At 43.1% G+C, this 26,941-nt stretch overlaps 1 protein-coding gene across 1 annotated transcript in view; it reads left to right on the top strand.

The window, feature by feature from the left end:
- LOC144791736 (thiamine transporter 2-like) overlaps nucleotides 1–26,941 on the top strand; it is a 233,102-nt gene that overhangs the window by 129,675 nt on the left and 76,486 nt on the right. Inside the window, exon 4 of the mRNA XM_078666504.1 lies at nucleotides 25,161–25,353. Coding sequence (XP_078522630.1) covers nucleotides 25,161–25,353 — 193 coding nt within the window. The remainder of the gene's footprint in view (nucleotides 1–25,160; nucleotides 25,354–26,941) is intronic.

Genomic DNA, 26,941 nt, shown 5'->3' with positions numbered 1-26,941 from the left:
TCTAGCTCAAACGGTTCAACCGTTACCAGAAATGCAGCGACGTATATTACAGCGTGGGGAAGGTCCTTTGTACACCTAGAATGGTCACCTGTTACTTATTGCTAAATGTGGGTGTTAAAATGGTACTAATGATGTGCATGCCACTCGCTTCTTTTTGCACCCCTCTTGCCTCTTTTTGTTTTTCTGTTGCCTCTTATTGCACATCTCTTCTACTTTCTGCACCTCTTTTGCCTCTTTCTGCACCTCTGTTGCCTCTGTCTGCCCCTCACTTGCTTCTTTGTACATCCCTATTACCTCTTTCTGTACCTTTATTGCCTCTTTCTGCACCCCTCATTCCTCTTTCTGCAACCCTCCTGCCTCTTTCTGCACCTCTGTTCCTTCTTTCTGCACTTCTTTTGTTTCTTTATGTACCTCTCTTGCTACTTTCTTCACCCATCTTGCCTTTTACTCCACCCCTCTCCCCCTTTCTGCATGTCTGTTGCTTCTTTCTGTACTTCTTTTGCCTCTTTCACCCTCTTCCCTCTTCATGCATCTCTATTGCTTCTTTCTGTACTTATCTTGTGTCTTTCTGTACCTCTCTTTCTTCTTTCTGCACCCCTTGTACCTTTTTCTGCACCCCTCTTCTCTTTCTGTACTCCTCTTGCCTCTTTCCGCACCGCTGTTCCTTCTTCTTGCACGTTTGTTACTTTCTGCACCTCTCTTGCTTCCTTCTGTACACCTCTTGCTTCTCTCTCCACCCATCTTCCCTCTTTCTGCACCTCTGTTGCTTCTTTCTGTAACTCTCTTATCTCTTTCTCCACCCCTGGCCCCTCTTTCTGCACTTCTGTTGCTTCTTTCTGCTCCACTCTTCTTTCTGCACCCCTCGTGCCTCTTTCACACCCCTCTTTCCGCACCCCTCTTGCCTCTTTCTGCACCTGTGTTCCTTCTTTCTACACTTCTTTTGTTTCTTTATGCAACTCTCACTTCTTTCTGCACCCCTCTTCCCTCTTTCTGTACCACTCTTGCCTCTTTCTGCACCTCTTTTCCTTCTTTCTGTACTTCTTTTGTTTCTTTCTGAAGCTCTCCTGCTTCTTTCTGCACGCTCTAGCCTCTTTCTCCTCCCGTCTTCCCTCTTTCTTCACCACTGATGCCTCTTTCTGCACCTCTGTTCCGTCTTTCAGCACTTCTTTTGTTTTTTTTGCACATCTCTTGCTTCTTTCTGCACCCCTCGTGCCTCTTTCTGCACCCTTCTTGCCTCTTTCTGTACCTCTGTTCCTTCTTTCTGCACTTCTTTTGTTTCTTTCTGCAGCTCTCCGCTGTTTGTTTTTGCACATCTCTTGCTTCTTTCTGCACTGCTGCTGCCTCTTTCTGTACCACTCTTCCCTCTTTTTGCACCCCTCTTGCTTCTTTCTGCACTTCTTTTGTTTCTTTCTGCACCTCTCTTGCTTCTTTCTTTATCCCTCTTGCCTTTTTCTTCACCCCTCTTCCCCCTTTATGCATGTATGTTGCTTCTTTCTGCACTTATCTTGTGTCTTTATGTACCTCTCTTGCTTTTTCTGCACCCCTTGGGCCTCTTTCTGCACCCCTTTTCTCTTTCTGCACTAATTTTGACTCTTTCTGCACTGCTGTTCCTTCTTCCTGCGCTTCTTTAGTAACTTTCTGCACCTCTCTTGCTTTGTTTTGCACCCCTCTTGCCTCTTTCTCCACCCCTCTTTCCTCTTTCTGCACCTCTGTTGCTTCTTTCCGCCCCCTCTTCTTTCTGCACCCCTCTTGCCTCTTTCACACCCCTCTTCCCACACCCCTCTTGCCTCTTTCTGCATCTGTGTTCCTTCTTTCTTTGTTTCTTTATGCATCTCTCACTTCCTTCTGCACCCCTCCTCACTCTTTCTGCACCCCTCTTGCCTTTTTCTGTACCTCTGTTTCTTCTTTCTGCACTTCTTTTGTTTCTTTCTGCACCTCTCTTGCTTCTTTCTGCACCCCTATAGCTACTTTTTCCACCCCTGGTACCCCTTTTTGCATCTCTGTTGCTTCTTTCTGCAGTTCTCTTGCCTCTTTACCCACCCCTCATCCCTCTTAATGCACCTCTGTCCCTTCTTTCTACAACCCTTGTGACCCTTTCTGCATCCCTTTTCCCTCTTACCTCTTTCTGCTCCCCTTTGCGTCTTTCTGCACCTCTGTTCCTTCCCTCTGCACTTATTTTGTTTCTTTCTGCAACTCTCTTGCTTCTTTCTATATCCCTCTTTCTCCTCCCAACTTCCCCCTTTCGGTACCTCTGTTGCTTCTTTGGCACTATTCTTGCTTCTTTCTGCAACTCTCTTGTTTCTTTTTTTACCCCTTGTGCCTCTTCCTGCACCCCTTTTCCCTCTTACTGCACTCCTCTTGCCTCTTTCTGCACCCCTCTTTCCTCTTACTGCACCTCTGTTGCTTCTTTCTGCAACCCTTGTGCTCTCTCTTGCCTCTTTCTGCACCTTTCTTGCTTCTTTCTGCACTCCTCATGGCTCTTTCTGCTCTGCTCCTCTCTTTTTCTGTACTCCTCTTGCCTCTTTCTACACCTCTGATCCTTCTTTCTGCACTTCTTTTGTTTCTTTATGCACCTCTCTCACTTCTTTCTGCACCCGTCTTGCTTCTTTCTGTACCCCTCAGGCCTCTTTCACACCCCTCTTACCTCTTTCTGCACCCCTCCTTTCTCTGTACCTTCTTTTTGCACTTCTTTTATTTCTTTCTGCACCTTTCTTGTTTCTTCCTGTATCCCTATTGCATCTTTCTCCACCCCACCCATCCTTCCTCTTTCTGCACCTCTGCTCCTTCTTTCTGCACTTCTCTTACTTCTTTCTGCTCCTCTGTCCCTTCTTTCTGCAACCCTTGTGCCTCTTTCTGTGCTCCTCTTCCCTCTTTCTGCTGCTCTCTTCCTTATTTCTATGCTTCTTTTGTTTCTCTCTGCAACTCTCTTGCTTCTTTCCGTATTCCTCTTGCCTCTTTCTCCTCCCCACGTCCCCCTTTCTTCATCTCAGTTGCATCTTTATGCACTTCTCTAGCTTCTTTCTGCACCTCTCTTGCTACTTTCTGCACCCCTTGTGACTCTTCCTACACCCCTCTTCCCTCTTTCTACACTCCTCTTGCCTATTTCTGTACCTCTGTTGCTTCTTTCTGTACTTCTTGTGTTTCTTTCTGCACCTCTCTTGCTTCTTTATGCAGCCCTCGTGCTTCTTTCTCAACCCCTCTGCCTCCTTTCTGCATCTCTGTTGCTCCTTTATGCTATTCTCTTGCCTCTTTCGGTGCCTCTGTCCCTTTTTCCCGCAACCCTTGTGTCTCTTTCAGCACCCCTCTTCCCTATTTCTGCTCCCCTCTTGTCTCTTTCTGCACCTCTGTTCCTTCTTTCTGCACTTCTTTTGTTTCATTCTGTACCTCTCTTACTTCTTTCAGCACCTGTCTTGCTTCTTTCTATACCCCTATTGCCTCTTTCTAAACCCCTCTACCCCCTTTCTGAATCTCTGTTGCTCCTTTCTGTACCCCTCTTCCCTGTTCCTACATCTCTGCTCCTTCTTTAGGCACTTCTTTTGTTTCTTTCTATACCTCTTTTACTTCTTTCTATACCCATCTTGCTTCTTTCTGCAACCCTCGTGCCTCTTTCACATCTCTCCTCCCTCTATCTGTCCCCTCTTTCCTCTTTTTGCATCTCTGTTGCTTCTTTCTGTACTCCTCTTGCCTCTTTCTGCAACCCTCTTGCCTCTTTCTGCACCTGTTGCTTTTTTCTGGACTTTTCCTGCTTCTTTCTGCACTTCAATTGCTCCTTTCTGCACTCCTCTTGCCTTTTTATGTACCCTTCTTGCCTGTTTCTGTAAATCTCTTGCATCTTTCTGCAGTTCTCTTGTCTCCTTCTGCACCTCTGTTGCTTCTTTCTGTATCTTTCTTGCCTCTTTCTATACTTCTCTTGCCTCTTCCTGTACCTCACCTACCTCTTTCTGCTTTTCTCGTGCCTCTTTCTGCTCCTCTCTTGCCTCTTTCTGCTCCTCTCTTGGCTCTTTATGATCTTCTCTTGCCTCTTATTACATTTCTCTTGCCTCTTTCTGCACTTCTCTTGCCTATTTCTGCACATTTCTTACTCTTTCTGCACCTCTCTTGTTGTTTTCTTCAATTCTCTTGCTCCATTCTGTACTTCTCGTGCCTGCTTCTATATTCAAATGGGAAGTGCAAGTGCTCACGTTTAAAGGTCTGCGTGCTCTCATGACTGAGGTATACGTCTACTTGCACATGTATTCTTCTAAAGATGGTAGCTTCTCTTATAGGTGGTCAAATCTTCTTAGTTCTGCTCTGTCATTCGGGTACACAGGCAGACATGTCTAATGTATATATATATAGATGCGTCACTTTGTAAATAGGATGTAGTGTGGCAAATATTTTACGCTGCCATAGCGTCACAAAAAAATTATGCAACTGTGCCCCATAAGATCTGTATATATACATATCTACATTCATCTATCTATCTCTATCTAGATAGATAGATAGATAGATAGATAGATAGATAGATAGATAGATAGATAGATAGATAGATAGATAGATAGATAGATAGATAAATAGATCACCACAAAACACCCCTCCGGTTGGAAAGGAAAAAGCCACTCGGGGAAACCTTCAGAGAGCCGTTTATTCAGACCACACAGCATGATGCATTTCGGCAAGATAGCCTTCCTCAGATGCTGCTACAAACTGGTTAAACCTCCACCCACGCCTTTTGAAGTGTCCTGCCTTGTCATCATTGGACGGTGAGTTCCCTCCCCAGATCACATGTTCGTTCACCCAAAGCAGTCCAAAGTGAACTACACTTGCCAGAAAGCACCGCTTCCCAGCGGGTGAAACGTGGAGATGGAATCACTATTAACAGGGAAGAGACGTGGTAATGAGTATGGAGTGTCCCGGTAAAATGATGTCCTCAGGCTCTCTTGGGTCCCCTTAGCGCTCCAGCCTCTAGTGTGAGTCCCAGCCGGGCTGTAAGTCTTCAATACAGTGATTGCGACTTCTCGTGCAGTCACGAGCTGCACCTGGCAGCAGTCCGTAGCTGAAACAAAACTCGGGGCGGGCAGGAGTTGTTCCGATACCTCGAGGGAAAAGAAAAAGCTGCAAAGCTGGTGCCAGCATCTCTCCTGCCACTTGGTAGAGCGGGGCCTCTTGTACACCTCTGGCTGGTGCACCAATTGAATCACCACAAAACACCCCTCCCGTTGGAATAAATAGAAATGGATATGTATATATATCAATATGTCTTTATTTCAGTTCAAAAAAGCATAAAATAACTTAGCAATAAAATTTTTAGTGTAAGCACAGATATTGCATAAACAATTAAAAAGATATAATGTATATAAGGGATAAAATATGGAGTAAATTCCCAGGATAACAAAGTCCAACTTTAGCCAAAGGGCTTTCAACACTAGGAACATTTGCTTTTGGCCTATATAAAGTACAAGGTGCATACTAGAATGACTCAGTCAAATAATTTAGTTTTGTTAAAATAGAACTAAAAATTCAATATCACCATTAATTACATTGGATCATAGACAATATTAAGATTCAATAAATAAGGCATCATATAATATACAAACATTAACATTTTAACCCTCTCCTTTCCCCTAAATAGCTCACTGCAAGTACAAATCTACTAACGCCAATACAATAAGTCTTGAGCTATCTGACTTTAATATTCTTAAAGCCTCCATATATGTCCTAATCATCAAACTCAAGCACAGTGGCTTTATCCACTTACTTCTCTGTTCTCAGGTTAGCAGCATATACTGGCCAAAAAAAATGTGTGCAGTATCTTCCTCTGCATTCAGCGAGCATAGTGTACATTTAGATTCCCCTCCCAATGCTTGTTGGCAAGACCACTTGGCTGTGAATTAGTTAATCTGAAGTATCTCATATCGGAATTTCAGATAGAGGATCTTTCCTAATTTCATCTCAGAATGGTTCAAAACTAGGGGTCAATTTAAAAGATAGAAATTGCATGGTAAGTCTCCCCAGTGTGCAATCTAGTGTAACCTTATAATAATAAATTCCAATAAACACACTTGATCTCCTTCTTTGTGTCTGTCTTCAATGAACTAGGATGTATCCAGAACCTATTCAGAGCCAGCTTGAAGAGCCAATTTCGTACATGGTTAAATCAGGGAAATGTGAGTTGGTCATACAAGCTCCAATAGTTCTTTCAAGCCCTGTCTATATGGTTTAAGTGCTTCAATCATTTTATACTGATGTCATAGGACAGAGAGATCAATGGGGTGTTTTGGGTTAATTATGTAAACATCTGCATGACTTTAGTTTATCCTAATATTAATGGGTTTAAATTTTCACTGCCCCAAAGCTCAGAGCCATAAAGGGAAGCTGTTTGAGCTCTATATCTGTAAACCTCCAACACCGGGGTAATTGCCTTTGACTTAGTAAATTGTTTTTCCTTAACAACTGGGACAGGCTTTTGCAATACAATTGTTTTGGCCTTATTTATATGTAATTTCCAAGACAATTTTGAGTCAAGTGTCACACCCAGGTAAATTAAATTGGCTACACGCTCTAATGGTACATGATCCAAGATTATTTTATTTTTTAACCTTTTTCTGGGGCCTAATAATCATGTATTTAGTCTTAGTAGGATTTATTTCTATGCCATTTAGCCTACAATAATGACTGAAAATGTTAAGTATTCTTTGTAACCTCCTAGGGATCTGGGACAATGGAATTATATCATCTGCAAACATTAGAGCAGATGTGTGAACCCCTCCTAACTTTGGAGAATCATGGGTGCATTTTGGCAGGTGTCTGACTAAGTCATTCACGTACAGTAAAAAGAGGGTCGGGCCAACACACACCCCTGTCCTACCCCCCTCCTAATACGGATTTACTCAGTAACTCCCCCCCCCAGGTCCCATCGCACTTTGGAAAAATTGATCTGGTGAAGTCTCACTATTTGCAATAAAATCTTGTCTCGTACTCTCTGAAGGCGTAAGGTTTCCCATAGAAGGTTCGTCGGTATTGAGTCAAACGCTGCTTTCAAATCAGTTAAAGCAATGTATAGATGCCCTAATTTCAATTTGGCACACTCCCTGGCTATACATGAAAGTCTAAAGACCTGATTGATTGTGCTTGTCTTTGGTCTAAAGCCTGCCTGACATGGTGAGAGGATGTCGTCCTCTACTATCCAATCATTTAATCTGCTCAGGACTTGCTGTGTATAAACCTTTTGGGGGTATTTATCAGCTTTATAGGCCTATAGTTTTCTGGATCGTCTTTGCTGCCCTTCTTGTGGATGCAAACTATCTCCACACCTTTCCAGGATTCTAGAATGGGCGTTCCTCCAGCCACTGCATTACTTATAAGATTCACATATGCTATTCATATTTCTGGGGCATGTTTCAAAAGGGCACTTCGGTATTTTATCTTGACCAGGCGCTTTCCCTAATTTAACAGCTTCTATAGCGCATCTAGTTTCTTCAATGCTAAATTGGTGTGTGGATTTTAATAAGAGGAGAAAAGTGCCTCCGATAGAATCAGTAAGATTTATATAGGGCTCAACAGGCCTTGAATATAAATTAGAGAAATGTCTGTGCTAAGTACCGGGGTCTAAAAAAGATTCTGTATCAGTCTTGCCTCTTCTGTTACCATGTGCATCTATTCTCCATAAGGAGGACTGATCATTAATTCTAGCAGCAATCATAAGGTCATTCCAGTTAGCGCCTTCCCAATTCCTTAATGCTATTTTCTGTACTCTTTTATATTCTGTTCTCAGTTGCCTAATTTGTACCATGTGTCCGTCTTTAAGGGCAACTAGTTATCTTTGTTAGGCTGAAGAGCATTCTTTATTGAACCAAGGAGTAATGGATTGGCTCTTGGCTCTTAGTTTTCGGCCTTTCGTTTGTGGTTTTGTTGAGAACAATTTTATACTCTCAGACAGACTTTTGTGAATTTTTACAATAGGTATGGAATCTAAACTGGTATCACTATAAGGGGTAAGAGCATCACAAAAATCATTGTAAATGCTCTTGAGGAGCACAACATGGTCGATAATGAAGGACCATTTGACTGATCTACGATTGTTACTCACTGTCAATTGAGTGGACTTATTCCCCTCATTAATGGGAAAGGTTGTATGAGTGGCAATCAATCTTCCTGACAGAGTTAAGCATAATGGAGAATGGTCGCTTTCACTTCTATTATCTATCTTAAAATCACGTATATATATCCCTAAAATCACGTATATATCCCTAGTGTGCTATGCTTACCATCATATAATCTATTCTAAATCTACTCCAATCCTCTTTCTATAGTAAAATTAACTAGTTGCATTGCTGTTGTAGAACACAACACTGGGGAATTAGTGGCTAAAAGAGGAATTCCTCTAGTCAACTCTTCATTCTCAAAGATGATTTCTTACTCTGATATGGGTCATAGCGGCAATTAAAATAGCCCCCCACAAAAAACACTCCACCAGGTTCTATAGATTCCATAGCCTCTTCTAACAAATACATGACCGATGATTCTGTTGAGAGCAATCTTTGTCGTATTTCAACATTAAAGAGATATACACATGTCTTGTTTGGAAGCTTCACCTTTAACCCTAAAATATCTGGGGTGGTGCCGTTCATAACTTCTATAGTTATATTTAACTGGATTTTTACCCATATTGTCAACCCACCAGAGGGTCTCGCTTGCTTTGATGGTAGAGCTTCAACACTAAGGGGCTGATTACGATGTCGTTAGGAAAGGGTCCGAATGGGATTCATTAATATCAAATCTGATTCAGAACCCTTGGAGCCGACTAAATCGGTCAACCTTCCAGACGACCAAGTACAATGCTAGGAATCCGTCCGGGCTGTCTGAATTGGTTCCTAACGTACTTTGCGCAGCCCAAGTCGTTTCGGAGCCGAATCGTACAGCCCAATGGAGACAGTATACGAACGAGCGAGAAGAATGACTGATTCAGACAACCATTCCAAATCGGTTTGCCCGAGATGAAACGGCTTTGATAAACAGTCTTTGAGGGTCCGTTGCAGGTCTCCCTTCACCCGTAGGTGACCGAATGTGGCTCGTGGGGGTACCCAAGGGACCCCTCTTCCCAAGCATGCAAAATAAGGCAGGCACTATGGGGTTCCCACCAAAGGGTACCCGTTTTTACCCCCCCACCCCTTTTTTGATGTGAGACTGTGTTCGTAAGTGATACAGAATCTCTCATTGAAGTCAATAGGAATCCAACTGAACTGAGTCCATAAGCATACGGACACTTTGAAATCGATCACCAGGACGCCCTGAATATGAATGATTAGCAAAGCATACCTAACACGATTAGTTGGGATAGCTTTCTGAACAACATCGTAATCGGCCCCTAAATGGTTTATAACCTAATTTATATGAAGGTTCTAATAACCAGGTTTCTTGGAATAGGCAGAAAATGAAGTTCCCAATATATTCCTGCCAATCTAGAGCTAGAAGGTTTTGTTTAAGCCCGGCTACATTCCAAGAAATGATGTTTATATTTCCTAGTGGTACCTCAGGAATCGGGTCGGGAATATATTCAAGATGTGTGTTTTCCCTGACCACGTTCTTCGTTAAAATTATACTATGTTTCTGGGTGTCATGTACATCCAGTTGGCCAACCACTAGGGAAGGACAAACTGCAGCTGACTAAGTTGGTGTGGATTTGGCGCATTTGTTCCTGTTAATCCCAATTAGCCAGTCAATCAACCAGTTCCAAGTTCTTAGTTTCCTTAAGGGCATATGGAGGATTCTTCTTCTTCTTTCAAGTGCACAGTATGGCCTGACTCATAGTCAGTTGGTCTTCCCCCATTGTTATTGTCACCCTGATGTCTGCTGTTACATAGTACGTGGAATGTTTCTCATAGCGGATACTGGTGCCCCATACCCAGGTAGTGCTTTGCATCCTAAGTGCATTTTACACTTTTCTTTTCTCCTGAGGCCAACGTCCTCCCTTGTGGTTACAGAAAACTCTCAGAGAGGTATCAGACAGACTGATGAAAAATGTGCAATAGATTGCAGGTACTTTCCTCTAGGCTATGACACTATCACACAAAACCGTATAGGCAAAGGAGGAGGTGGACTAGCTGTTCTATTCAAGCAAACAATAATTCTCATTAAAGCTGACACATCTCCACATAAGGTTGTCAGGCCCACTTCACCAGGTGCAACCCTACACCATCTTCCTCCTGTAACTTCCTACTCCTTTACAGACCACCACCTAGCAATGCAACATTCGCAGACACATTTCTAGATGCAGTTTCAAACCTGATAACACCACACTCCAACCTATGCATTCTTGGTGACCTAAACATTTGGTTTGACAAACCCAATATGGCCCATCCAAAAACCATCATCACTGGCCTAGACACACTGAACCTACATCAGATTGTGCACAAACCCACATACATCACTGGACACATCCTAGATATCATTTTTGCACATCTAGAACTAGTTACCTTTCAAAAGATGACTCCAGTCTTATGGTCAGACGACTATTTGCTTGCTTTCCAACATAAAACACCACATAGCAACCCAACTAAAACCACCTTACAGGCATCCACCTGTTGACTGTGGAACTAACTCAGTTTTGAACAATTTGGGCCTAGCACTTCACAACCCTAGAGATCGTGCGGCCTGGTAGCACTGACTACGCCAGGGAATCGCTGTTTCCTGGCAGTTAAGCAGCGGTCAAGAGGCATCTATGTGCTTGGCGGGACTGCTTTGGTCCCGCCAAGCATATTACAACTTTCATCTCTGCCACTGATTTCATGGAGGTCTTTCCTCCATTGAAACAGTAGCAGAGATGAAGGAAAGTGGGCCCAGCAGGGCCCCCTTGTGACTCACACCTTGTGGATTCACATAGGGGGGCACAACATGAGCACCCCTGTGTGCATGTAGAGAAGTTCCAGCATGGCATGGACTATTAAGTCCATGCTGTTCCGGAACTTCCTTTGATGTTCCCTTTGTGGTACCTATTTAATAGCACCGCCTTGGGAACAGGAAAGGAATAGCCCGCCAATGACAAAAAGAGATATAATTTGCCACGGGCAGCCGCACCGTCACACTCATTATCGGGCCTTTAGAAGCATAATTAATATACAACACAAATCTAGACCCAATAAATTCCATTACTATATGAGTGGCTACAGAAAGCTTTTGATATCCTATTACCAGTCAGAACAACAAAATTGGGCAAAAGAAAATAGGCACCTTGGAGAAATAAAGATCTGCAAATTAGAAAGCTGCAGCATACCAAGCTCAAAACAAATGGAAATCAAGACAAACTTCACCTACAGAAACTTAACATATTATGCAAGACATCATTCAAAAAAGCTAAAAAAGGTACCATTCAGACAGAGTTAAAAATACTAAATGTGAAAATATAGAATTGTGTAAGATTCTAACCGAATTTGTAAACCTAAATGCATAGAAGTAACTCATCCTATGACAGAGGCATCGCAATGGGAGTGTCACAGGCAGTTCCTGCACTGCTTCTTCTATATGTTTGACAATGTTTCATGTGTCACAGGTCTTGATGCATGTTGTTGTTTCTGTACTGAAAGGATTTGAGTCTGTTATTGAGTAGATCTAAGCAAGGGCCCTATAAACATAGGTTTCTTGGCTTCATTTGTGGTGTACGCTAACAGTCTGAAAGTGCTAAATTTCATGGCACAGTATAAAAGCCAGAGAAGGGTTTTTCCATTCTCCCCTGCACAGTGGTGAGAAATAAGATGGCAAATCACCTTCTGTGAGTTCATGACAGTCGAAATTGAAAAAGATAAAATATATTGGCTTCTGAAGCTTCCAAATAGACTAACAGAAGAATTGTCTGGTGTCCGGTCTAACAAATGTAAAAGCTGAATGGAAAGGGACCCGACTTACTCTTTAGACCTTATTACACGTAAAAGAATAAACTTAGCCACGGAAATTGTGCCGCAGGGAGGCTCATATTATTCAACAGGGTTGACTAAATTATGCTGCAAGATAATACAAACTATGTGGTATAATGTGGCAGATTTTCTTTATTACTTATTATTTTATCATTTTTACACATGATAATACTGAATAGGCCACGTTTCAACCATGCGATACATCACAAGCCATTACAATGCTGTCATTACAATGACCGCATTGTTACATCACATACTATTACTAAGCAAGTCGTTACAACGACTTGCTGTAGAGGGGTGCTGGATTTTGGAATAGTATAATTTACTATTCCAACTCCAGTCTGTGCAACTGTAGGGAAGGTGTTGGATTTTAAATCCAACACCTTCTGTTCCCTACAGCAAATCATTATATCGACTTGTGTTTTAATGGTATACGATGTAACAACGCAATCGTTGTAATGACTGTGTTGTAATGGCATGTGATGTATTGCATGCATTATAAACTATGTTTCCCGGTAATACTCTCTGGGCAAAGATTTCACCTCATAAGTACCAGTTTAGCAACCAAATGTAGAAATAAGCAACTGAAAGATGAGCATTTCACTTTTGAGAAGTGCCTTAGTCGCCACGTTTTTAGTACCTTTTGATCAGTTTGCGCTAGAAACAACTTTGTTTTTTAAAATATGCAGATAATGCAGCGGATGAAGGGTCATGTGGCAAATGCGGCCTGTCCATCATTATGTGAAAAGGCTGTGGTTGAATAGTTGCATAAATCCAGTGGCACTGAGCATAAAGGACTATAGCAACTGAGGCAGGGAGAGGAGATTGATGCTGGTGAGAGATTCTGAAAATCTAGGCTCCTGGCATACAGGTATATGGGGGTGTTATGTGGCTTGGCAAATATTTTGCTATATTAATACATCAAGCTGTGAGCCAGCTACATATTATATAGTAGCTGGCTCGAGTCAATACAACTCGAGTCAATCATACCCTGTGACTGGTCTGACCACCACATTATCACGTTCTACATCAATGAAAAAGTGAATTCTAACCCGGTTCAAGCCACCAGATCTAAGGTCTGGAAGAGAGACTCAAAGAAACTCAATCCTAACTCTCTACCCTCCCCCAGCTACAATCATCTCCTACCCCCTACTGGCGCTAGTGACGTACTGGTTCTCACCGACCACTACCTCAACTCGATGTCCTCTATTATCAACGAAGTTGCCCCCCTTCAGTTAAAGAGAGTTTCCGCTAAGAATTCCAAACCATGGTACGACAGACTGCTTAATGAAGATAGACGAGCCATGAGACTGACGGATTGCAACTAGAGATCAGTCCCCTCAGCTATGCACCTCAAAACACTAAAGAAAAAAAGAAACGCATACTTTAGAAAAATCAAACGTTCGAAAGCATCCTTCTTCAGACACCAACTTGACTAGGCAAGAAACCGACCTAAGAAGTTGTTCGAGTTAATCAAAACTCAATCCAGGGATGGACCTCAAAGAATACAAAACACCTCTAGTACACTACCGTCCTGTGAAGAATTCTCCTCTTTCTTTAATCTAAAGACAGACACGATCAGGAAAGATCTCCTCTCTGATCTAAGACTTTATTCTAACCCCCACAGCAAAACACCCCTTGTTCTAAAAAACAATGCATCGTGGGCATCCTTCGAAACTTACTCGGAAGACTCTATCGGCAAGATTCTAAGTACACTGAAGCCCTCCAATCACCTGACTGATCCTCTACCCCATAACGCTGTACATGACTTTATCCCATTGCTTCTCCCGCTGTGGACCAAAATCATTAACAGCTCTCTGCAACAAGGATGCATCCCGGACTCCCTCAAAGTAGGACAGGTTTCGCACATACTGAAGTAACCTACAGCGGACGCCACCGAGTTGATTAACTATCGTCCTATCACCAATATCCCTACTTTATTTATTTATTTTATTTATTTTGCGATTTCTAAAGCGCCTGGTGACCCGTAGGCATCCCCGCGCTATTCAACCTGTGAGGATACAAAGGGGGGGAGGGGGGGTGCTTTATTTAGGGAAAAGGAGGGTTTTAAGTTTCCTGCGGAACACCATGTGGGAGGGTTCCAGGCGAAGACTGAGAGGGAGTGAGTTCCACGCTGTGGAGGCTTTGACCGAGAAGCGGCGACCGCCGGTGCGGGCCTTCCTAAATTTAGGCACCGTAGCAAGGTGTTCGGCGTCGGAGCGAAGGGGTCTTGAGGCTTTGTAGGGGGTGACCATGTGTTTAAGCGCGGCAGGGCCAACTCCGTTGATGAGCTTGTGGGAGGTACATAGGGCCTTGAACTCTACTCTCTGGCGGACTGGAAGCCAGTGTAGGGCTTTGAGGGCAGACTTGGCCGACGCTCTGGGGGGAAGGTTCATAATGAGCCTGGCCGCCGCGTTCTGGGTACGTTGGAGTTTGGCCAAGGTGTATTCAGGGGCCCCCAGATATATGGCATTACTGTAATCGAGCCGGGCCAAGACCAGACCCTGGACAAGTAATTTCCTGGATGGAATGGGAAGAAGGGGTAAGATCTTACGTACGGACCGCAGGAGACCGAAGCAGGCACCTGCTGTCTTGGCTGCCTGCGTTTTCATGGTAAGGTCAGGTTCCAGCCAAACTCCTAGTGTCTTGATTTCCTTTCTAGGAGAGGGGATTTCGCCGAAGGTGTCGGGCCAAGATGTGGGTGGGAAGGTCGTCCATTTATTGCCCAGGAGCATGATCTCGGTCTTTGCGCCGTTCGGCTTCAAGGCCGAGTCACACATCCAGGTATGGATGTCCTGGAGACAGTGCAGCAGGCTGTCAGGATGGTTATCCAGGTGAGACAGGGATACAACAAGTTGGGTATCGTCAGCGTAATTAATTATTTTTATACCGTAGGGGGCCACTACGTCTTCCAGGGGAGCCATATAGACATTAAACAGGGTGGGGCTGAGCGACGACCCCTGGGGAACTCCATTCTTCAATGGAAGAGGTTCTGACCGGGAGTTGCCGTCCCACACCTGGAAGGATCGATGAGAAAGAAAGGATTCGATCCATGCTCGCGCCGTACCCACAATACCTGCCTTGGCCAGGCGGTGTAGAAGGACACGATGATCCACCGTATCAAAGGCGGCGCTAAGGTCCAGGAGGATCACTGCCACTGATCCCCCTGAGTCTAGGATACACCTTGCCTCCTCGATGACGGAGAGGAGTGCGATGTCCGTGCCATGGCCAGGTCGAAACCCAGTTTGGGATTGGCGCAGGATATTGTTTGTCTCGAGAAATTGGGATAGTTGCGAGTTGACTAGTTTTTCAGCCATCTTACTGATACAAGGGAGCAGTGAGATCGGTCTGTAATTGGACATGTCGTCCGGGTTCAGTTGGGGCTTTTTCAGTAACGCCTTCACAACTGCGTTCTTCCAGTTGGAGGGTACCGTTCCACCAGCAAGGGAAGAGTTGATAAGGTCCTTGATGATTGGGGCTATGGTGGAGGACACCTTTTTTAAGAATCTAGCCGGGGCTGGGTCAAGGGGGGAACCGCTTTTCATATTCTCTAGCGTGGACGTCACCTCGGTGAGGGAAACTGCCCTGAAAGTCTCCAGCTGTGGGCTGTTGTTTTCGTCCGCCGTAGCCAGGATGGGAGGGGGGCTGACGGTGGGAAGGGAGTCCAGTATTCGCAGAATTTTAGACTCGAAGTAATTGGCCAGATCCTTGCTTCTGTCTTAGGGGGGGGAGTGAGGGGGGGTGCTGTTGGGATATTTAGTAGTTCTTTAACTATCTGATAGGATTCTTTGGCTGAGTTGGTCGCGGTTTTTATTCTGTTATCGTAAAACGTTGATTTGGCTAATTTCAAAGCTGTTTTGTATTGTCTTACCGCGTTGTAATAGATGTCCTTGTTACTATGGAGCCAATCTTTCCTCCAAACTCCTGGCCAAACTCTAAGAAAAATGTGTACATCTCCAACTGACAAAACACATCGAGCACTCTCAACTCCTCAATTCACACCGATCAGGCTTCCGAGCAGGCCACAGCACAGAATCAGCTATGACACACATAATTGATGACGCACTTCAAATTCTTGATTGGAATGGCACCTGCCTCCTCATCCTTCTCGACCTTTCATCAGCCTTCGATACTGTCATACACGAGAACTTACTCGATTTGCTGAATCTCAGAATGGGTATATCAGGGACAGTACTCAAATGGTTCACCTCCTTTCTACATAACCGGACTCAGAAATTCAAGATTAACAATACTATGTCTACTCCAGTTCCTGTAACTCTAGGTGATCCACAAGGATCCTCCCTATCGCCGACCTTGTTCAATCTAGTCATGGAACCACTCACCGCACTGCTTCAAGCTTCTAATGTACAATTTCACATGTACCCAGACGATACCCAGATCTACCTTAAAATACACACCCTTGAAGACATCAAACTTCTCAACACAACGCGTAGGAACACACAGACTTGGCTAGCAGAGAATCATCTCAAACTTAATGCCCTAAAAACAGAATTCCTCCTAATAGCTTCTCCCTCCAAAGTCCCCATCACTCAGTCCTGGCTTAACCATCTCACTGCACTTAACGTTCAACCTACTATCGTTGATTCAGCAAAATCTTTAGGCATAACCCTCGACTGCAATCTCAATATGCATCACCATATCAGCAATGCTACGAAAGGAGCTAACTTCCAAATCAACACATTGAGAAAGCTGAAACCTTTCCTCCCTGCAAATGACTTCAGAACTGCAGTCCAAGCCCTAGTAATCCCTCGAGTGGACTATGGAAGCGTTGCCCTCTGTGGCCTCCCATTATCGACTACTACACCATTAAAAGCCTCTAATAATGCTGCAGCCAGACTTATCACGGGCTCAAAAAAACAGTCACACATCTCTCCCGACTTAAGATCCCTGAACTGGCTACCATACGAAGCTAGAATACACCTGAAAATCGCATGCATGACACACAAGGCCATACACCACAACTCACCCAGCTACCTCGCTGAGAAACTGATAATCTCGGGTGGCTCAAGAGCTACAAGAAGCACAGAAAACCTTCTCCTGAAACCCCAAAGATTCCACAAGAAGAAGAAATATAAACGCTCCTTCTCAGGGATGGCGCCCAGGATCTGGAATTCCCTTCCTCCAGAAATCCGACTTATCTCATCCACGGCTTCCTTCAAGAAAGAAGTAAAATCTCTCCTCTTAGCTAAATTCACATTAATTTAGACTACGGTACTCTCGTTCTCATTATGTCTCCTCCAAAAACTATGTACAGTTGACCACCCATACACCGCTGCTACCTCACCATGTTTTACATTTGCTTAATTTATTTGCTCATCTTTGCATGATATATTTGTTTAACTTTTATTCCTTTATTTGTGTACAGTTTACCACCTATACACCACCGCTACCTCACCTTGTTTACATTTGTTCAATTTGTTTTGTTCATCTTTGCATTATATTTTGTTTAACTCTTTATCTGTTTTATGCCATCTCCGTGTAAAGCGCTCTGATATCTGTAAGGATCTTGTTCACGCTCTATAAAACTTTCAAAATAAATAAATAAACTAAATAAATGTAGGAACTTATACTATTAGGTTAATGGGTGTGGGATGTGCAGTGCTTTTGGTAAATCTTGGTTTCATCCTTATTTAACTTTTGATCACTGATCTGTTTATCATCACACTCACATGAATTTTAGAAGAATAGCATGTAATGCAATGTAATACATTGTAAAAAACGATTGTTTGTATGTGTACTATTGCTGGTGTTTGGCATACGGCTCTGAAAGATCACCTGCCAATATTATAATTTCTCTGGGTAGTTTTAATTGGGGGCTTAATTTATCTTTTACAAAGATATAAGAGATGATGGTTTCTGATTTTATTGGATTGTCTATATTCAATAGCTGATGGACCATTTTGAAAAACATCTACATCAATGTTATTGGTTTGAAAACTCTATGCGCCTTATTATGATGTCTGTGGGACAACCACCAACAGGCCGTCAATTGTGGTCACACCGACATCCAGGATAGCAGTCCAACCGCCGCATTACGATGCGGTCAGTCAAAGCACATCGGTTGGAGGAGCACACTGCCGCCTCCGACAAGGATCCCATTGTGGTGGCGGTTGGAGCATAATCCCTACAATGGAGGTGGCACAGTGCCTGCAGAGGCATTGCTGTAAGATTAGGATATCCTTTTCCCTCAGCCTTTACATGGCGGTCCCACCACCATGTAAAGACAGATAGAAAGGGACTTTAGGGGCTCCTAATAGGACATCCATGCCCCGTGGGCCTCAGCTATATGGACAGGGGGCACATGTGGTGCTCCCAAACATCCACCCACCATGTAACAGGCACCACATGGTGTCTGGCACACAGTGCATTGATGTTTGCAAACATCCCTATTCATGGGGCTTGTGCTGTGGCCCTTTCCTGGGCCACAGCACAAGCCACAATTGAAAATGGGATGTTTCTGACCGCAAACACAGTGGTCGCATCCTAATCTGGAGGGTGGGACTGCTGACTACTTGTCGGGCGATCCTATTCCCAATACAATGGCGGTCAGACGGTCATCTGACCTCCATTGTGATAACTCCCTAAGTTTAACTCCTAGTAGTTTCTTATCTACAACATATGGTCACCAATATGCCTTAATGGGAATTTGACAAACAGGTATACATGCAGATCTAACATTTGCCCATTATAAAAAAAAATTATGGGAATAGGTGATGATTCTTAAAATATGTTATATATTTTTTTAACACCTGTAGAACGAATATCTTGATGGTATCCTCTAAAAATAACTGCTGTGGAAGATGATTCGAATGGATTACTTCATGGGGACGTGAAGAGGTCCGTCTTATTATTTTGGAGCACATTTCTAAGGAGAAAGCGTGATTTAACAAGTGTGTAAATTGAGGATAAGCGATGAGTCCCTAACAATGAGAATTAGATGCTTTTGGAGTGAATCACTGATGAAGAATAAGAGATCTACTCACCATACAGTATATGTATATATTTTTAGATGTATCAGAAAGAAAACTAGAACCTGTGACAAATATGGCCTTTGCATTGATTGTATCTGTTCCTGAAAAAGCCAGTGTAAAATGGTCTTCTTGGTCTGCCAAAACATGCATCAACTTGTTTCAAGGATCTGTGTGTTCAGGCAGAATAAGCCCCATTTTTCGGGACTAATTGCACAGATTTTTCACTCTGTGCACAGGGACACTGCTAATCAGGCCCGCTGCATGTGTTCTGATCCCTAAAATTAGGTACAAATAGCTAACCCCTAACTGATATATGTATCTTTTCTATAGGCATGAAATATGGTGCAGAAATACTCCTATGGCATGGAAGAGTAATGTTACCCATGGTCTGCAGCACTTATTGTGCCATCCACTGGTTTTAAAGGACAGGCATGGCTTCTGGCCTGCCAGTCTAGCCTGACTGCTGCAGTTTAAATCTGTAGTCCCAACTGTGAAAACAACCCTTTTTGTCATGGAAAACCTCTCTTGTATACATTACTAAGTCACCCCTAATGGTAGAGTGTATGGTATTTTAAAGTAAGACCTGTACACACTCAGCAGCAAAAAAATCTGAGCTGCACCGCATGAGAAGTAGAGAGCAGGAGAGAGCCATATTAACAGAGATATGGTACTCTCCTCCCTCTCACTACTGATGTCACAGAAATTTGCTGCCATGCACCACGCACACACCTTTGCACCATCGAGCAAGGGTGTCCACATGAGTCTAACATAGGTTTTGTACTGGAGGGATATCCTTCCAGTACAAAATACTATGCATAGACTAACTTTAAAACTTTTCCCACTGTGTGTGTGTCCTGTACAGGGCAGCACACATGCAAAGTCAGAAAACAAAGGAGAAATATAAGCATTTCTCTGTGGTAGCATCTATTTGAAATGGGCACTATTTTGTGATAAAAAAAACTGTCTACCTTTTTCAGTAAATAGGGTTTTGTGTCAAAAACCTTGGGTGGTTGCATGGGAATGCTCATGCACCACCCATGGAACGCTTCCTTGATGCTAAGTAATGCAAACAAGTTGTGCACTGGAAAGTAAATTGGTAAATAAAGATTTTTGCATTGATTTGCATAACTTTTGTGACGCACACATGGCGCACAGTTTTAGTAAATATACCCCTAAATGTTACAGTGACAAGGGCCCAAAAAGGTATTTTTACTGTGGAAGGTTCTGGCTCTGCTATGTGTAAAACCAGAATATGGATTAAAAGGTTAATTATGCTATCCTTGGTTTGGGACAAGTTAGAAAAATAGTTCAACAGCTATCTTTAATATTTATTAAAGGCACAATGCAATGTTGAAGTTGGATGTTAAATAAATATTTAGGAAAATGAACTTTTAGAAAGTTGCCTTTTCCATGCCTTAAGCCTCTGGAAGATAATTAGTGTTAGCGCTCCAGCAGCTGCCTAGCCAGTGCATGACCTTAAGGAGGTGTAAAAGCTGCTCCAGCAGCAGGAACAACGGCCTGGATGTGATGAGATATTTTCTTTCACTTACAGGAAGACTAGTAAAGGTAAATTCATCAATTTGTAAAAGGGCCTACTCTTTCACAAGTAGATGTAAAGAGAGAACTGGAGAAAGCAGTTGTACTTGTGTAGTAACTTACATGTGTAACTTACACTTTTGTAGTAACTTACACTTTTGTTGCAACTTTTGTTGTAACTTATACTTGTAACCACTGTTCCCTGTAAGGTGCGTGCATGCACCTATGTCACCCTGAGTGTGCAGTGTCATGTGTGCAGCGTATATACACAGCACCTTTTTAAGGACCGTTCGCATTGCTTTTAAAACGCAAGCAGCGCGAAAAACTGTCATTTCCTTCTGCGGTAGAACCACCCATGAAGAGAACACGAGCGGAAGGCAAGTACATCAGCAAATGGCTCCTGCTCCTGGTGCCTTTCTTTTGTTAAAAATGGCACAGCTGTGGGGCAATTGTGAGCCATTTTGAAAGTATTCATGTCAATAGCAGTGCCCGTCATGCACCTCAATTCTCAATTAGCATGAATACGTTCACAAAGGCACACAATCTGCCATGCAGCTGAACCCTATTAACAAATGGAAGGCAGCAAGTCTACAAGCACAACATGTGCTTTCAGGTGATTCTGAAAGCACACAGCATGCTGGTAGACTTGCTAAGATTCATTTGTTAATAGCGGGACAGAATGTGTGCTGCGCTCTAGCAACAAAAGAAATGCAGAATGTCTACAAGCACGACATGTGCTTTCAGAATCACCTGAAAGCACACATGGCCAGACAGTCTCCGCCTCATCCTGGAGCTCTCTGATGCCTTTGATACTGTCAATCCTGACATCCTCCTAAACCCCCTCTCACAGTATGCAGGCATCAATGGAACTGTCCTTCAGTGGCTCGCTTCTTTCCTGAACCAACGCTCACAGCTAATCAAACTAAACAACTCAACCTCAAAAGCAGCACCAGTCTCACAAGGAGTTCCTCAAGGATCAATTCTGTTTCCTGCCCTATTCAACCTATTCAACAATCCTGAAACTAGCCAGACTTGTCTACAATCTCAATGCTGATGACACCCAACTCTACATGAAAATATCGTCAGTCAAAGACATCCAACACATAATTTGCACTCTTTCCGTGGTTCAATCCTGGCTGACCAGCAACCATTTTAATCTCAACCTGATCAAAACCGAACTTCTTTTCATCCAACCATAAGAAAAATATGTTCCCGTAAATCGTGGCTCGGCAGCCTCATTGCATTAAACTGAAAACTGTGCAACTCTAGCTCTGTTAAATCCCTGGGGATTACACTTGACAGTCACCTGAGCATGAAAGAACATATTAAGACCTCTGCTAAAAGTCCCTTCTACACACTGAACCATCTCGAAAAAATCAAACAATTCATTCCCGCCACAGACCCAAAGACTGTGGTTCAATCCTTATTCCTCCCCAAGCTGGACTACAGCAATGATTAAGGACACCCCAAAACACACCTAGCCCCTTTGAAAGCTACACTCCACACAGCAGCTAGATTACTGTTGGGGGAAAATGTCTTCGACCACAACACTCCCACTCTGAAGCAGCTCAACTGGCTTCCAATCGAGTCAGGAGCTATACTCCAAAGTGCTTGCCTAACTCACAAAGCTCTCTACACGGAAAACCCACTCACCTCTTCGAATCTCTAACACACTACTCCTGATTGCGCCAAAATTTAAGAAAGAAATCTCGCACCCACTCCTTCTCCAGAAATGCTCCCAGAACCTGGAACTCGCTGCCCCAGGGCTTAAGTGACAATCAATCATCCACTCACTTCAAGGAGAAACTGCCACTTCTTCTCTTCAACAAATATCCACACCCTCCCCCTTAAAGCATCTGACTAGTCTGTTTGCTCCCATCCCACAGTCTCTAAATATTTCAGAGCATCACTACGTATGAGAACGCTGTTGTCTCTTCTAGCCCCAATTTGACGACACCCTATCCTAGCTTACTCAGAACGACAGCGTCTATCTTTAATACTGTCAGTAAATTGTCTGTCATATATTGTTACTATGTATTTTTATTTACTCCACATGTAATCTCTTGCAATTGCTGCTGTGCCAACTTGAATCGCTATATATATATATATATACCATATCTACCTTAAATCTGTATTGTCAACATGTCCTAATGTCTTTCGTATACTTCATCTATACACTGCCACTATGAATATATATTTACTCCAAATATAAATCATGCAATTGCTGCTATGCAAACTCTGTGAGGCGCTCTGATGCCTTTGCGTTGAGTTCGTATTATAGAAATGCAATAAATAAATAAATAAATAAATAAATGAATGAATAAATTCAAAGAATGGAAGAGGTCCCTTGGGGACCCCGTCCCAAATGCAAATGTGTTACGACTATGTTTGAATAGTTGATAAAATGTTAACGGTTTGTGGCTTGATTTCGGTTGCAAAACATTTATACATCCTCATGAGTATTACTGTTTAAAAGTTACATCATAAAAATGCCCTTGTAAATAGCGATTCAGAATGTATTCACAAACCCAAATGGCAATTCAGTAACATACCACAAAGCTATTTTGTAGCTGCAAAGGCTTCGATTTAGCAAATCGGAGCCTTTACCCTTTTTGGCTATAAAATACTTTAGTAAACCTGACCCTACATTCTGGGGTGTTATACCACAAAACCTTGGTTGAAATATTGACCTGCAAAAATATTGCATCCACAATTACCAATTACCATTCAAGGTAAGCAGATGTGGATTGAAGAATAGTAAATCTACACTTAGGTACATTTGCCTTTACAATAATATATAAGCCAATATAGTTGATGCGATACTATTGCATTTCAACCATGACTTTGTGAAATACAACCAAATTCTGGTTTGAGAAGGTCAGTGGCTGACAAACAAAACTTACTAATGAAATGGCTTATGTCTAGTAAGTCACATCATCATTGTTTGTTTGTTTTAAAATATTAGAACTTAAAAGTACAATAGTGTAATAAAATCATGTGAACTGTGATTTTTTTGTTTTGTAAGCTTGTGTTAATCTTAATATCCGTATTCAATCATATAAATAAGCGAGTGGAAATTTCTGATGTGATATATAAGACAACTGGTTTGTTTAAACAATTATTTTGAGACCTTTTCTGATTCCTTTTGATTAGCTCCGTAAACTATGGTATTTCATTAAAGAGAGAAGCCCAGTTTGGAACCAAGGCCAATTTCAAGATAGCAAATTCTATCTCTTGATGATCAGCTAGCTAATTGATGACTTAATCATTATTTTAGTAGTAGATCTTCACATACTTAACTCTATTTTTTCAGGGAGGACCTACGCCCATGTCCATCTCAACAGTAATACAACACTTAATTTACCCCACCATCTCTTTCTCTGCTATCTGCTGCCATGCCATTGGCATGATTGATACATTAACCATCTCATTTAAATTGCCATCTCAGATTTCTGCGCTTCTTCTGCACTTCACTGCCAGGTAGTCTCTCTCCCCTGAAGGCAGAGCATTTCTAGTCTTTGAATTGTTTCATAGAGGTAATGGGTTTTCTGTTGTATCTCAAGTGGTGAACAATCATTTTGTGTGGTTAGCCAAGCTTGATTTAAGTACACAGAGTCCCTTCTATAAATAAACATGGATTATCCTCTAATCCAGTGTTTCCCATACAATGGGTCTTGAGACAATTTGTGGTGAGTTGCTAAAATCCAAGCAATAAATATTGATGCCTTTAAATTCTGTATTTATCTTGTCACGTTTTCCACACCTCAAAGACAGAGGGCAAACGTCAGGCTAAGAGCCCGATTACTAGTACTGCGGTCCCAAGATCTTCCTACTCCCAGTGGTGGTCCGACACTGCCATTCCAATTACAACCGCTCTATGAAATAGTCAGAAGAAAGGCAGGGAAGGGGCCCCAAACAGGGCCCTAGTGCGAGGTGCCAATTGGAGACTGGCATGGGAGCACATGTTGTTCATGAAATGGCGCCTGCACACAATTCACCGATGTGCAGCTGCCGGTGACACAGCGGCGGCATGTGCTGCAGGCTCTCTATGTGCCAAAACAGCCCACCGCCATTACACCGCCGAAACAACACCGCCTCAGCAGCAGTCCAGCGGTTGGACCACAAGGGTCGTAATCAGCCCCTACGTTTTTTGCAACCTAGTTGTTTAGCATGGGGACTGGTGTTTACAAGCGTCTCCCACTTTGCTGTGAGCAACAGAAAAATGAAGTGAATTATGTTACAATCTTGCTGGGGTGCATTAAATGTAAAATTAACTGTACACATTCAGCAGTTAGGAAATTAGAAATTAAGCACAATTTGTTATTTTTTAAGTAAGATAGAAACAAAGATTTTAATAGGATCAGAATACATCCCAATACTTTACTTGGTGATGCAGAAATAATAAATATTCTCTGAAACACGATTTCCACACATTATCAATTGTATGCAATATGATTTTTTCAGCAAAACTGAATGTCTGAGCAAATTTAGTGGCAATTTCAATGGAAAATTGCTTTAATTAAATTAAAAAATCGCCTATGTGATGATCATTAAAACTAGGTGGGTCACGAATGTTTGTCATACTAAGAAGTAGGTTTTGGTTCTAAATAAAAGGTTTGGGGGGCACTGCTCTAATCTGTGGAGCTCGGAAATAACAGTTGTCCATTTATGATACTGAAAAGCATGGCATGTTATGTGCTGGTTGAAATACGTAATTTCATATTTTCCTTTTGACACTTTTTAGGTGCTGTGACATCCTTTTCCGTAGGATATGTCAAAATCAATTGGGATCTTTCTGGAGAACTGGCTCTGGCCATTTTTACTGGATTGGACGCTGGAGCTTTGTTTCTCATGCGCTTCATTCCTAACATCTGGGTTTGTTATGCTTCATATCTGGTATTTAAGTCATCATACATGCTCCTAATCACAATAGCAACGTGAGTATGAGCCACCAGTTTTGGTCAACACCCCAAATAAATACAAGTTTGCATTTTTATGATTTTACAGGATTTTATATAATTTCTAATCTGTTCGTGGAGTCTATGCAACCTTTCATTACAGCAATTGCACAGAGATGACATTGTGTAAAGGCACTGAAGTCTTTCCAATGGCTCGATATTTAAGAAAATGTAAAGCAAAGCATTAGGAGGTAAACAATGTAAAAAATATTCATTTAGATTTTTTAATAGCAAAGTGCTCTTTGGTTGCACTGCTTAAGGGAGATGTACAGGAAGCAATGTCTCACTACTTGCGATAGAGGAAGCAGATGCAACATGTGCTCTTACTGGTCAGAACTCGTCTAAGGGGCATATTTACGAGCCCCCTCGCACTGCTGGAGCATCTGTTTTTGTGACGACCTGGCAACGCACATCACAAAATCATATATATGAGGGCACACAAAGCCACTATACATAGCTGTGAATAGCCTTGTAGATATGGTGAAAGACAAGGCAGTGCAAATCGCTGTGTTGCCTTACTCCGCACTCAGGAAGCATTCCATGGGCTTTGTGGAGGGTTTTTCCCTTGCAGCACTCATGGATTTTGACTCCTCCCCAGAAAAACAAGAGCATGTAGACTGGGACAGCACTAAAACCTTACGCCTCGCCCCAATAACTTTATTTCTCTTCCTTTGTGTGCTGCCTTCTGGTTCTGGCCTGTGCGGAGTGCTGAGGCTGCAGGCTGAAGTGACCGTGGAGGCCGTGCTGATAAGAGCATGGGGGTTGATTTCCTGGCATCAGAGCGGAGTGGGCTGGAGGCCTGCGGTGTGTTGTTACCACCCCCAACTCTACTTGGAGGACAACTGGATCCAGTGGAGAAGCATCGTAGGCAGTAGGTGGAGAGCTGAATGGAAGATCTGGACCCATGGAAAGTGTGAGATTGCCGACCTAGCGGTAAAATGCTTGGGTGCCCAAGTGGCATGGCGCTTCCCGTTGCTTGATGGTAATGTAGGGAGGTGGAGAAGGGTATAACAGCAGCAGGATGGAGGGGCCCCAACACATGAACATTCTCCTGGTCCGCTTGGCGTAGAGGCCGAGGCGGTGTGGCTGCTGCACTGTGGTGACACAGTGGAAGAGTGTGGCCTTCCCCGGGCCTGTTGGGCCTGAGAGGGGAGCGTTGCATATTGGAGGGTGAAGTTCAGGAACCCGAGGCATCCAGGAACCGGGGCAGCTAGGCAACTTGCAAGGACTAGAGGGAGGCGCAGGTACTCAGTGGGATGTGTTCATTGGAAAGGTCTCCCTCCTCATTGAGAAGGATAACTGCTGTGGATGATGTCAGAAAAATGCCTCTTTGCATTGACGCTTGTGCTGTGGCCTGGAAAAGTGCTGCATCACAAGCCCCAATGCAAAAAGGCATGTTTGGAAATATCCCTTTGGTAGGCACATACGATGCAGGGATGTTTAAGGGGCCCATAGCAGAGGGCCACTGGGGACAGAGACCCTGCAAGGGGCCCCAAAAAAGCCTTTGTGCCAGCCTGTCCACGTCAGAAGAACCAACGTGAAATAGCAGGCGGAAAGGTGGATCGTA

Source organism: Lissotriton helveticus, chromosome 11 (genome assembly GCF_964261635.1).
Source record: "Lissotriton helveticus chromosome 11, aLisHel1.1, whole genome shotgun sequence".
Taxonomy (NCBI): Eukaryota; Metazoa; Chordata; class Amphibia; order Caudata; family Salamandridae; genus Lissotriton; species Lissotriton helveticus.
The sequence above is the reverse complement of the archived record's forward strand: the minus strand, read 5'-3'. Positions and strand labels throughout refer to the sequence as shown.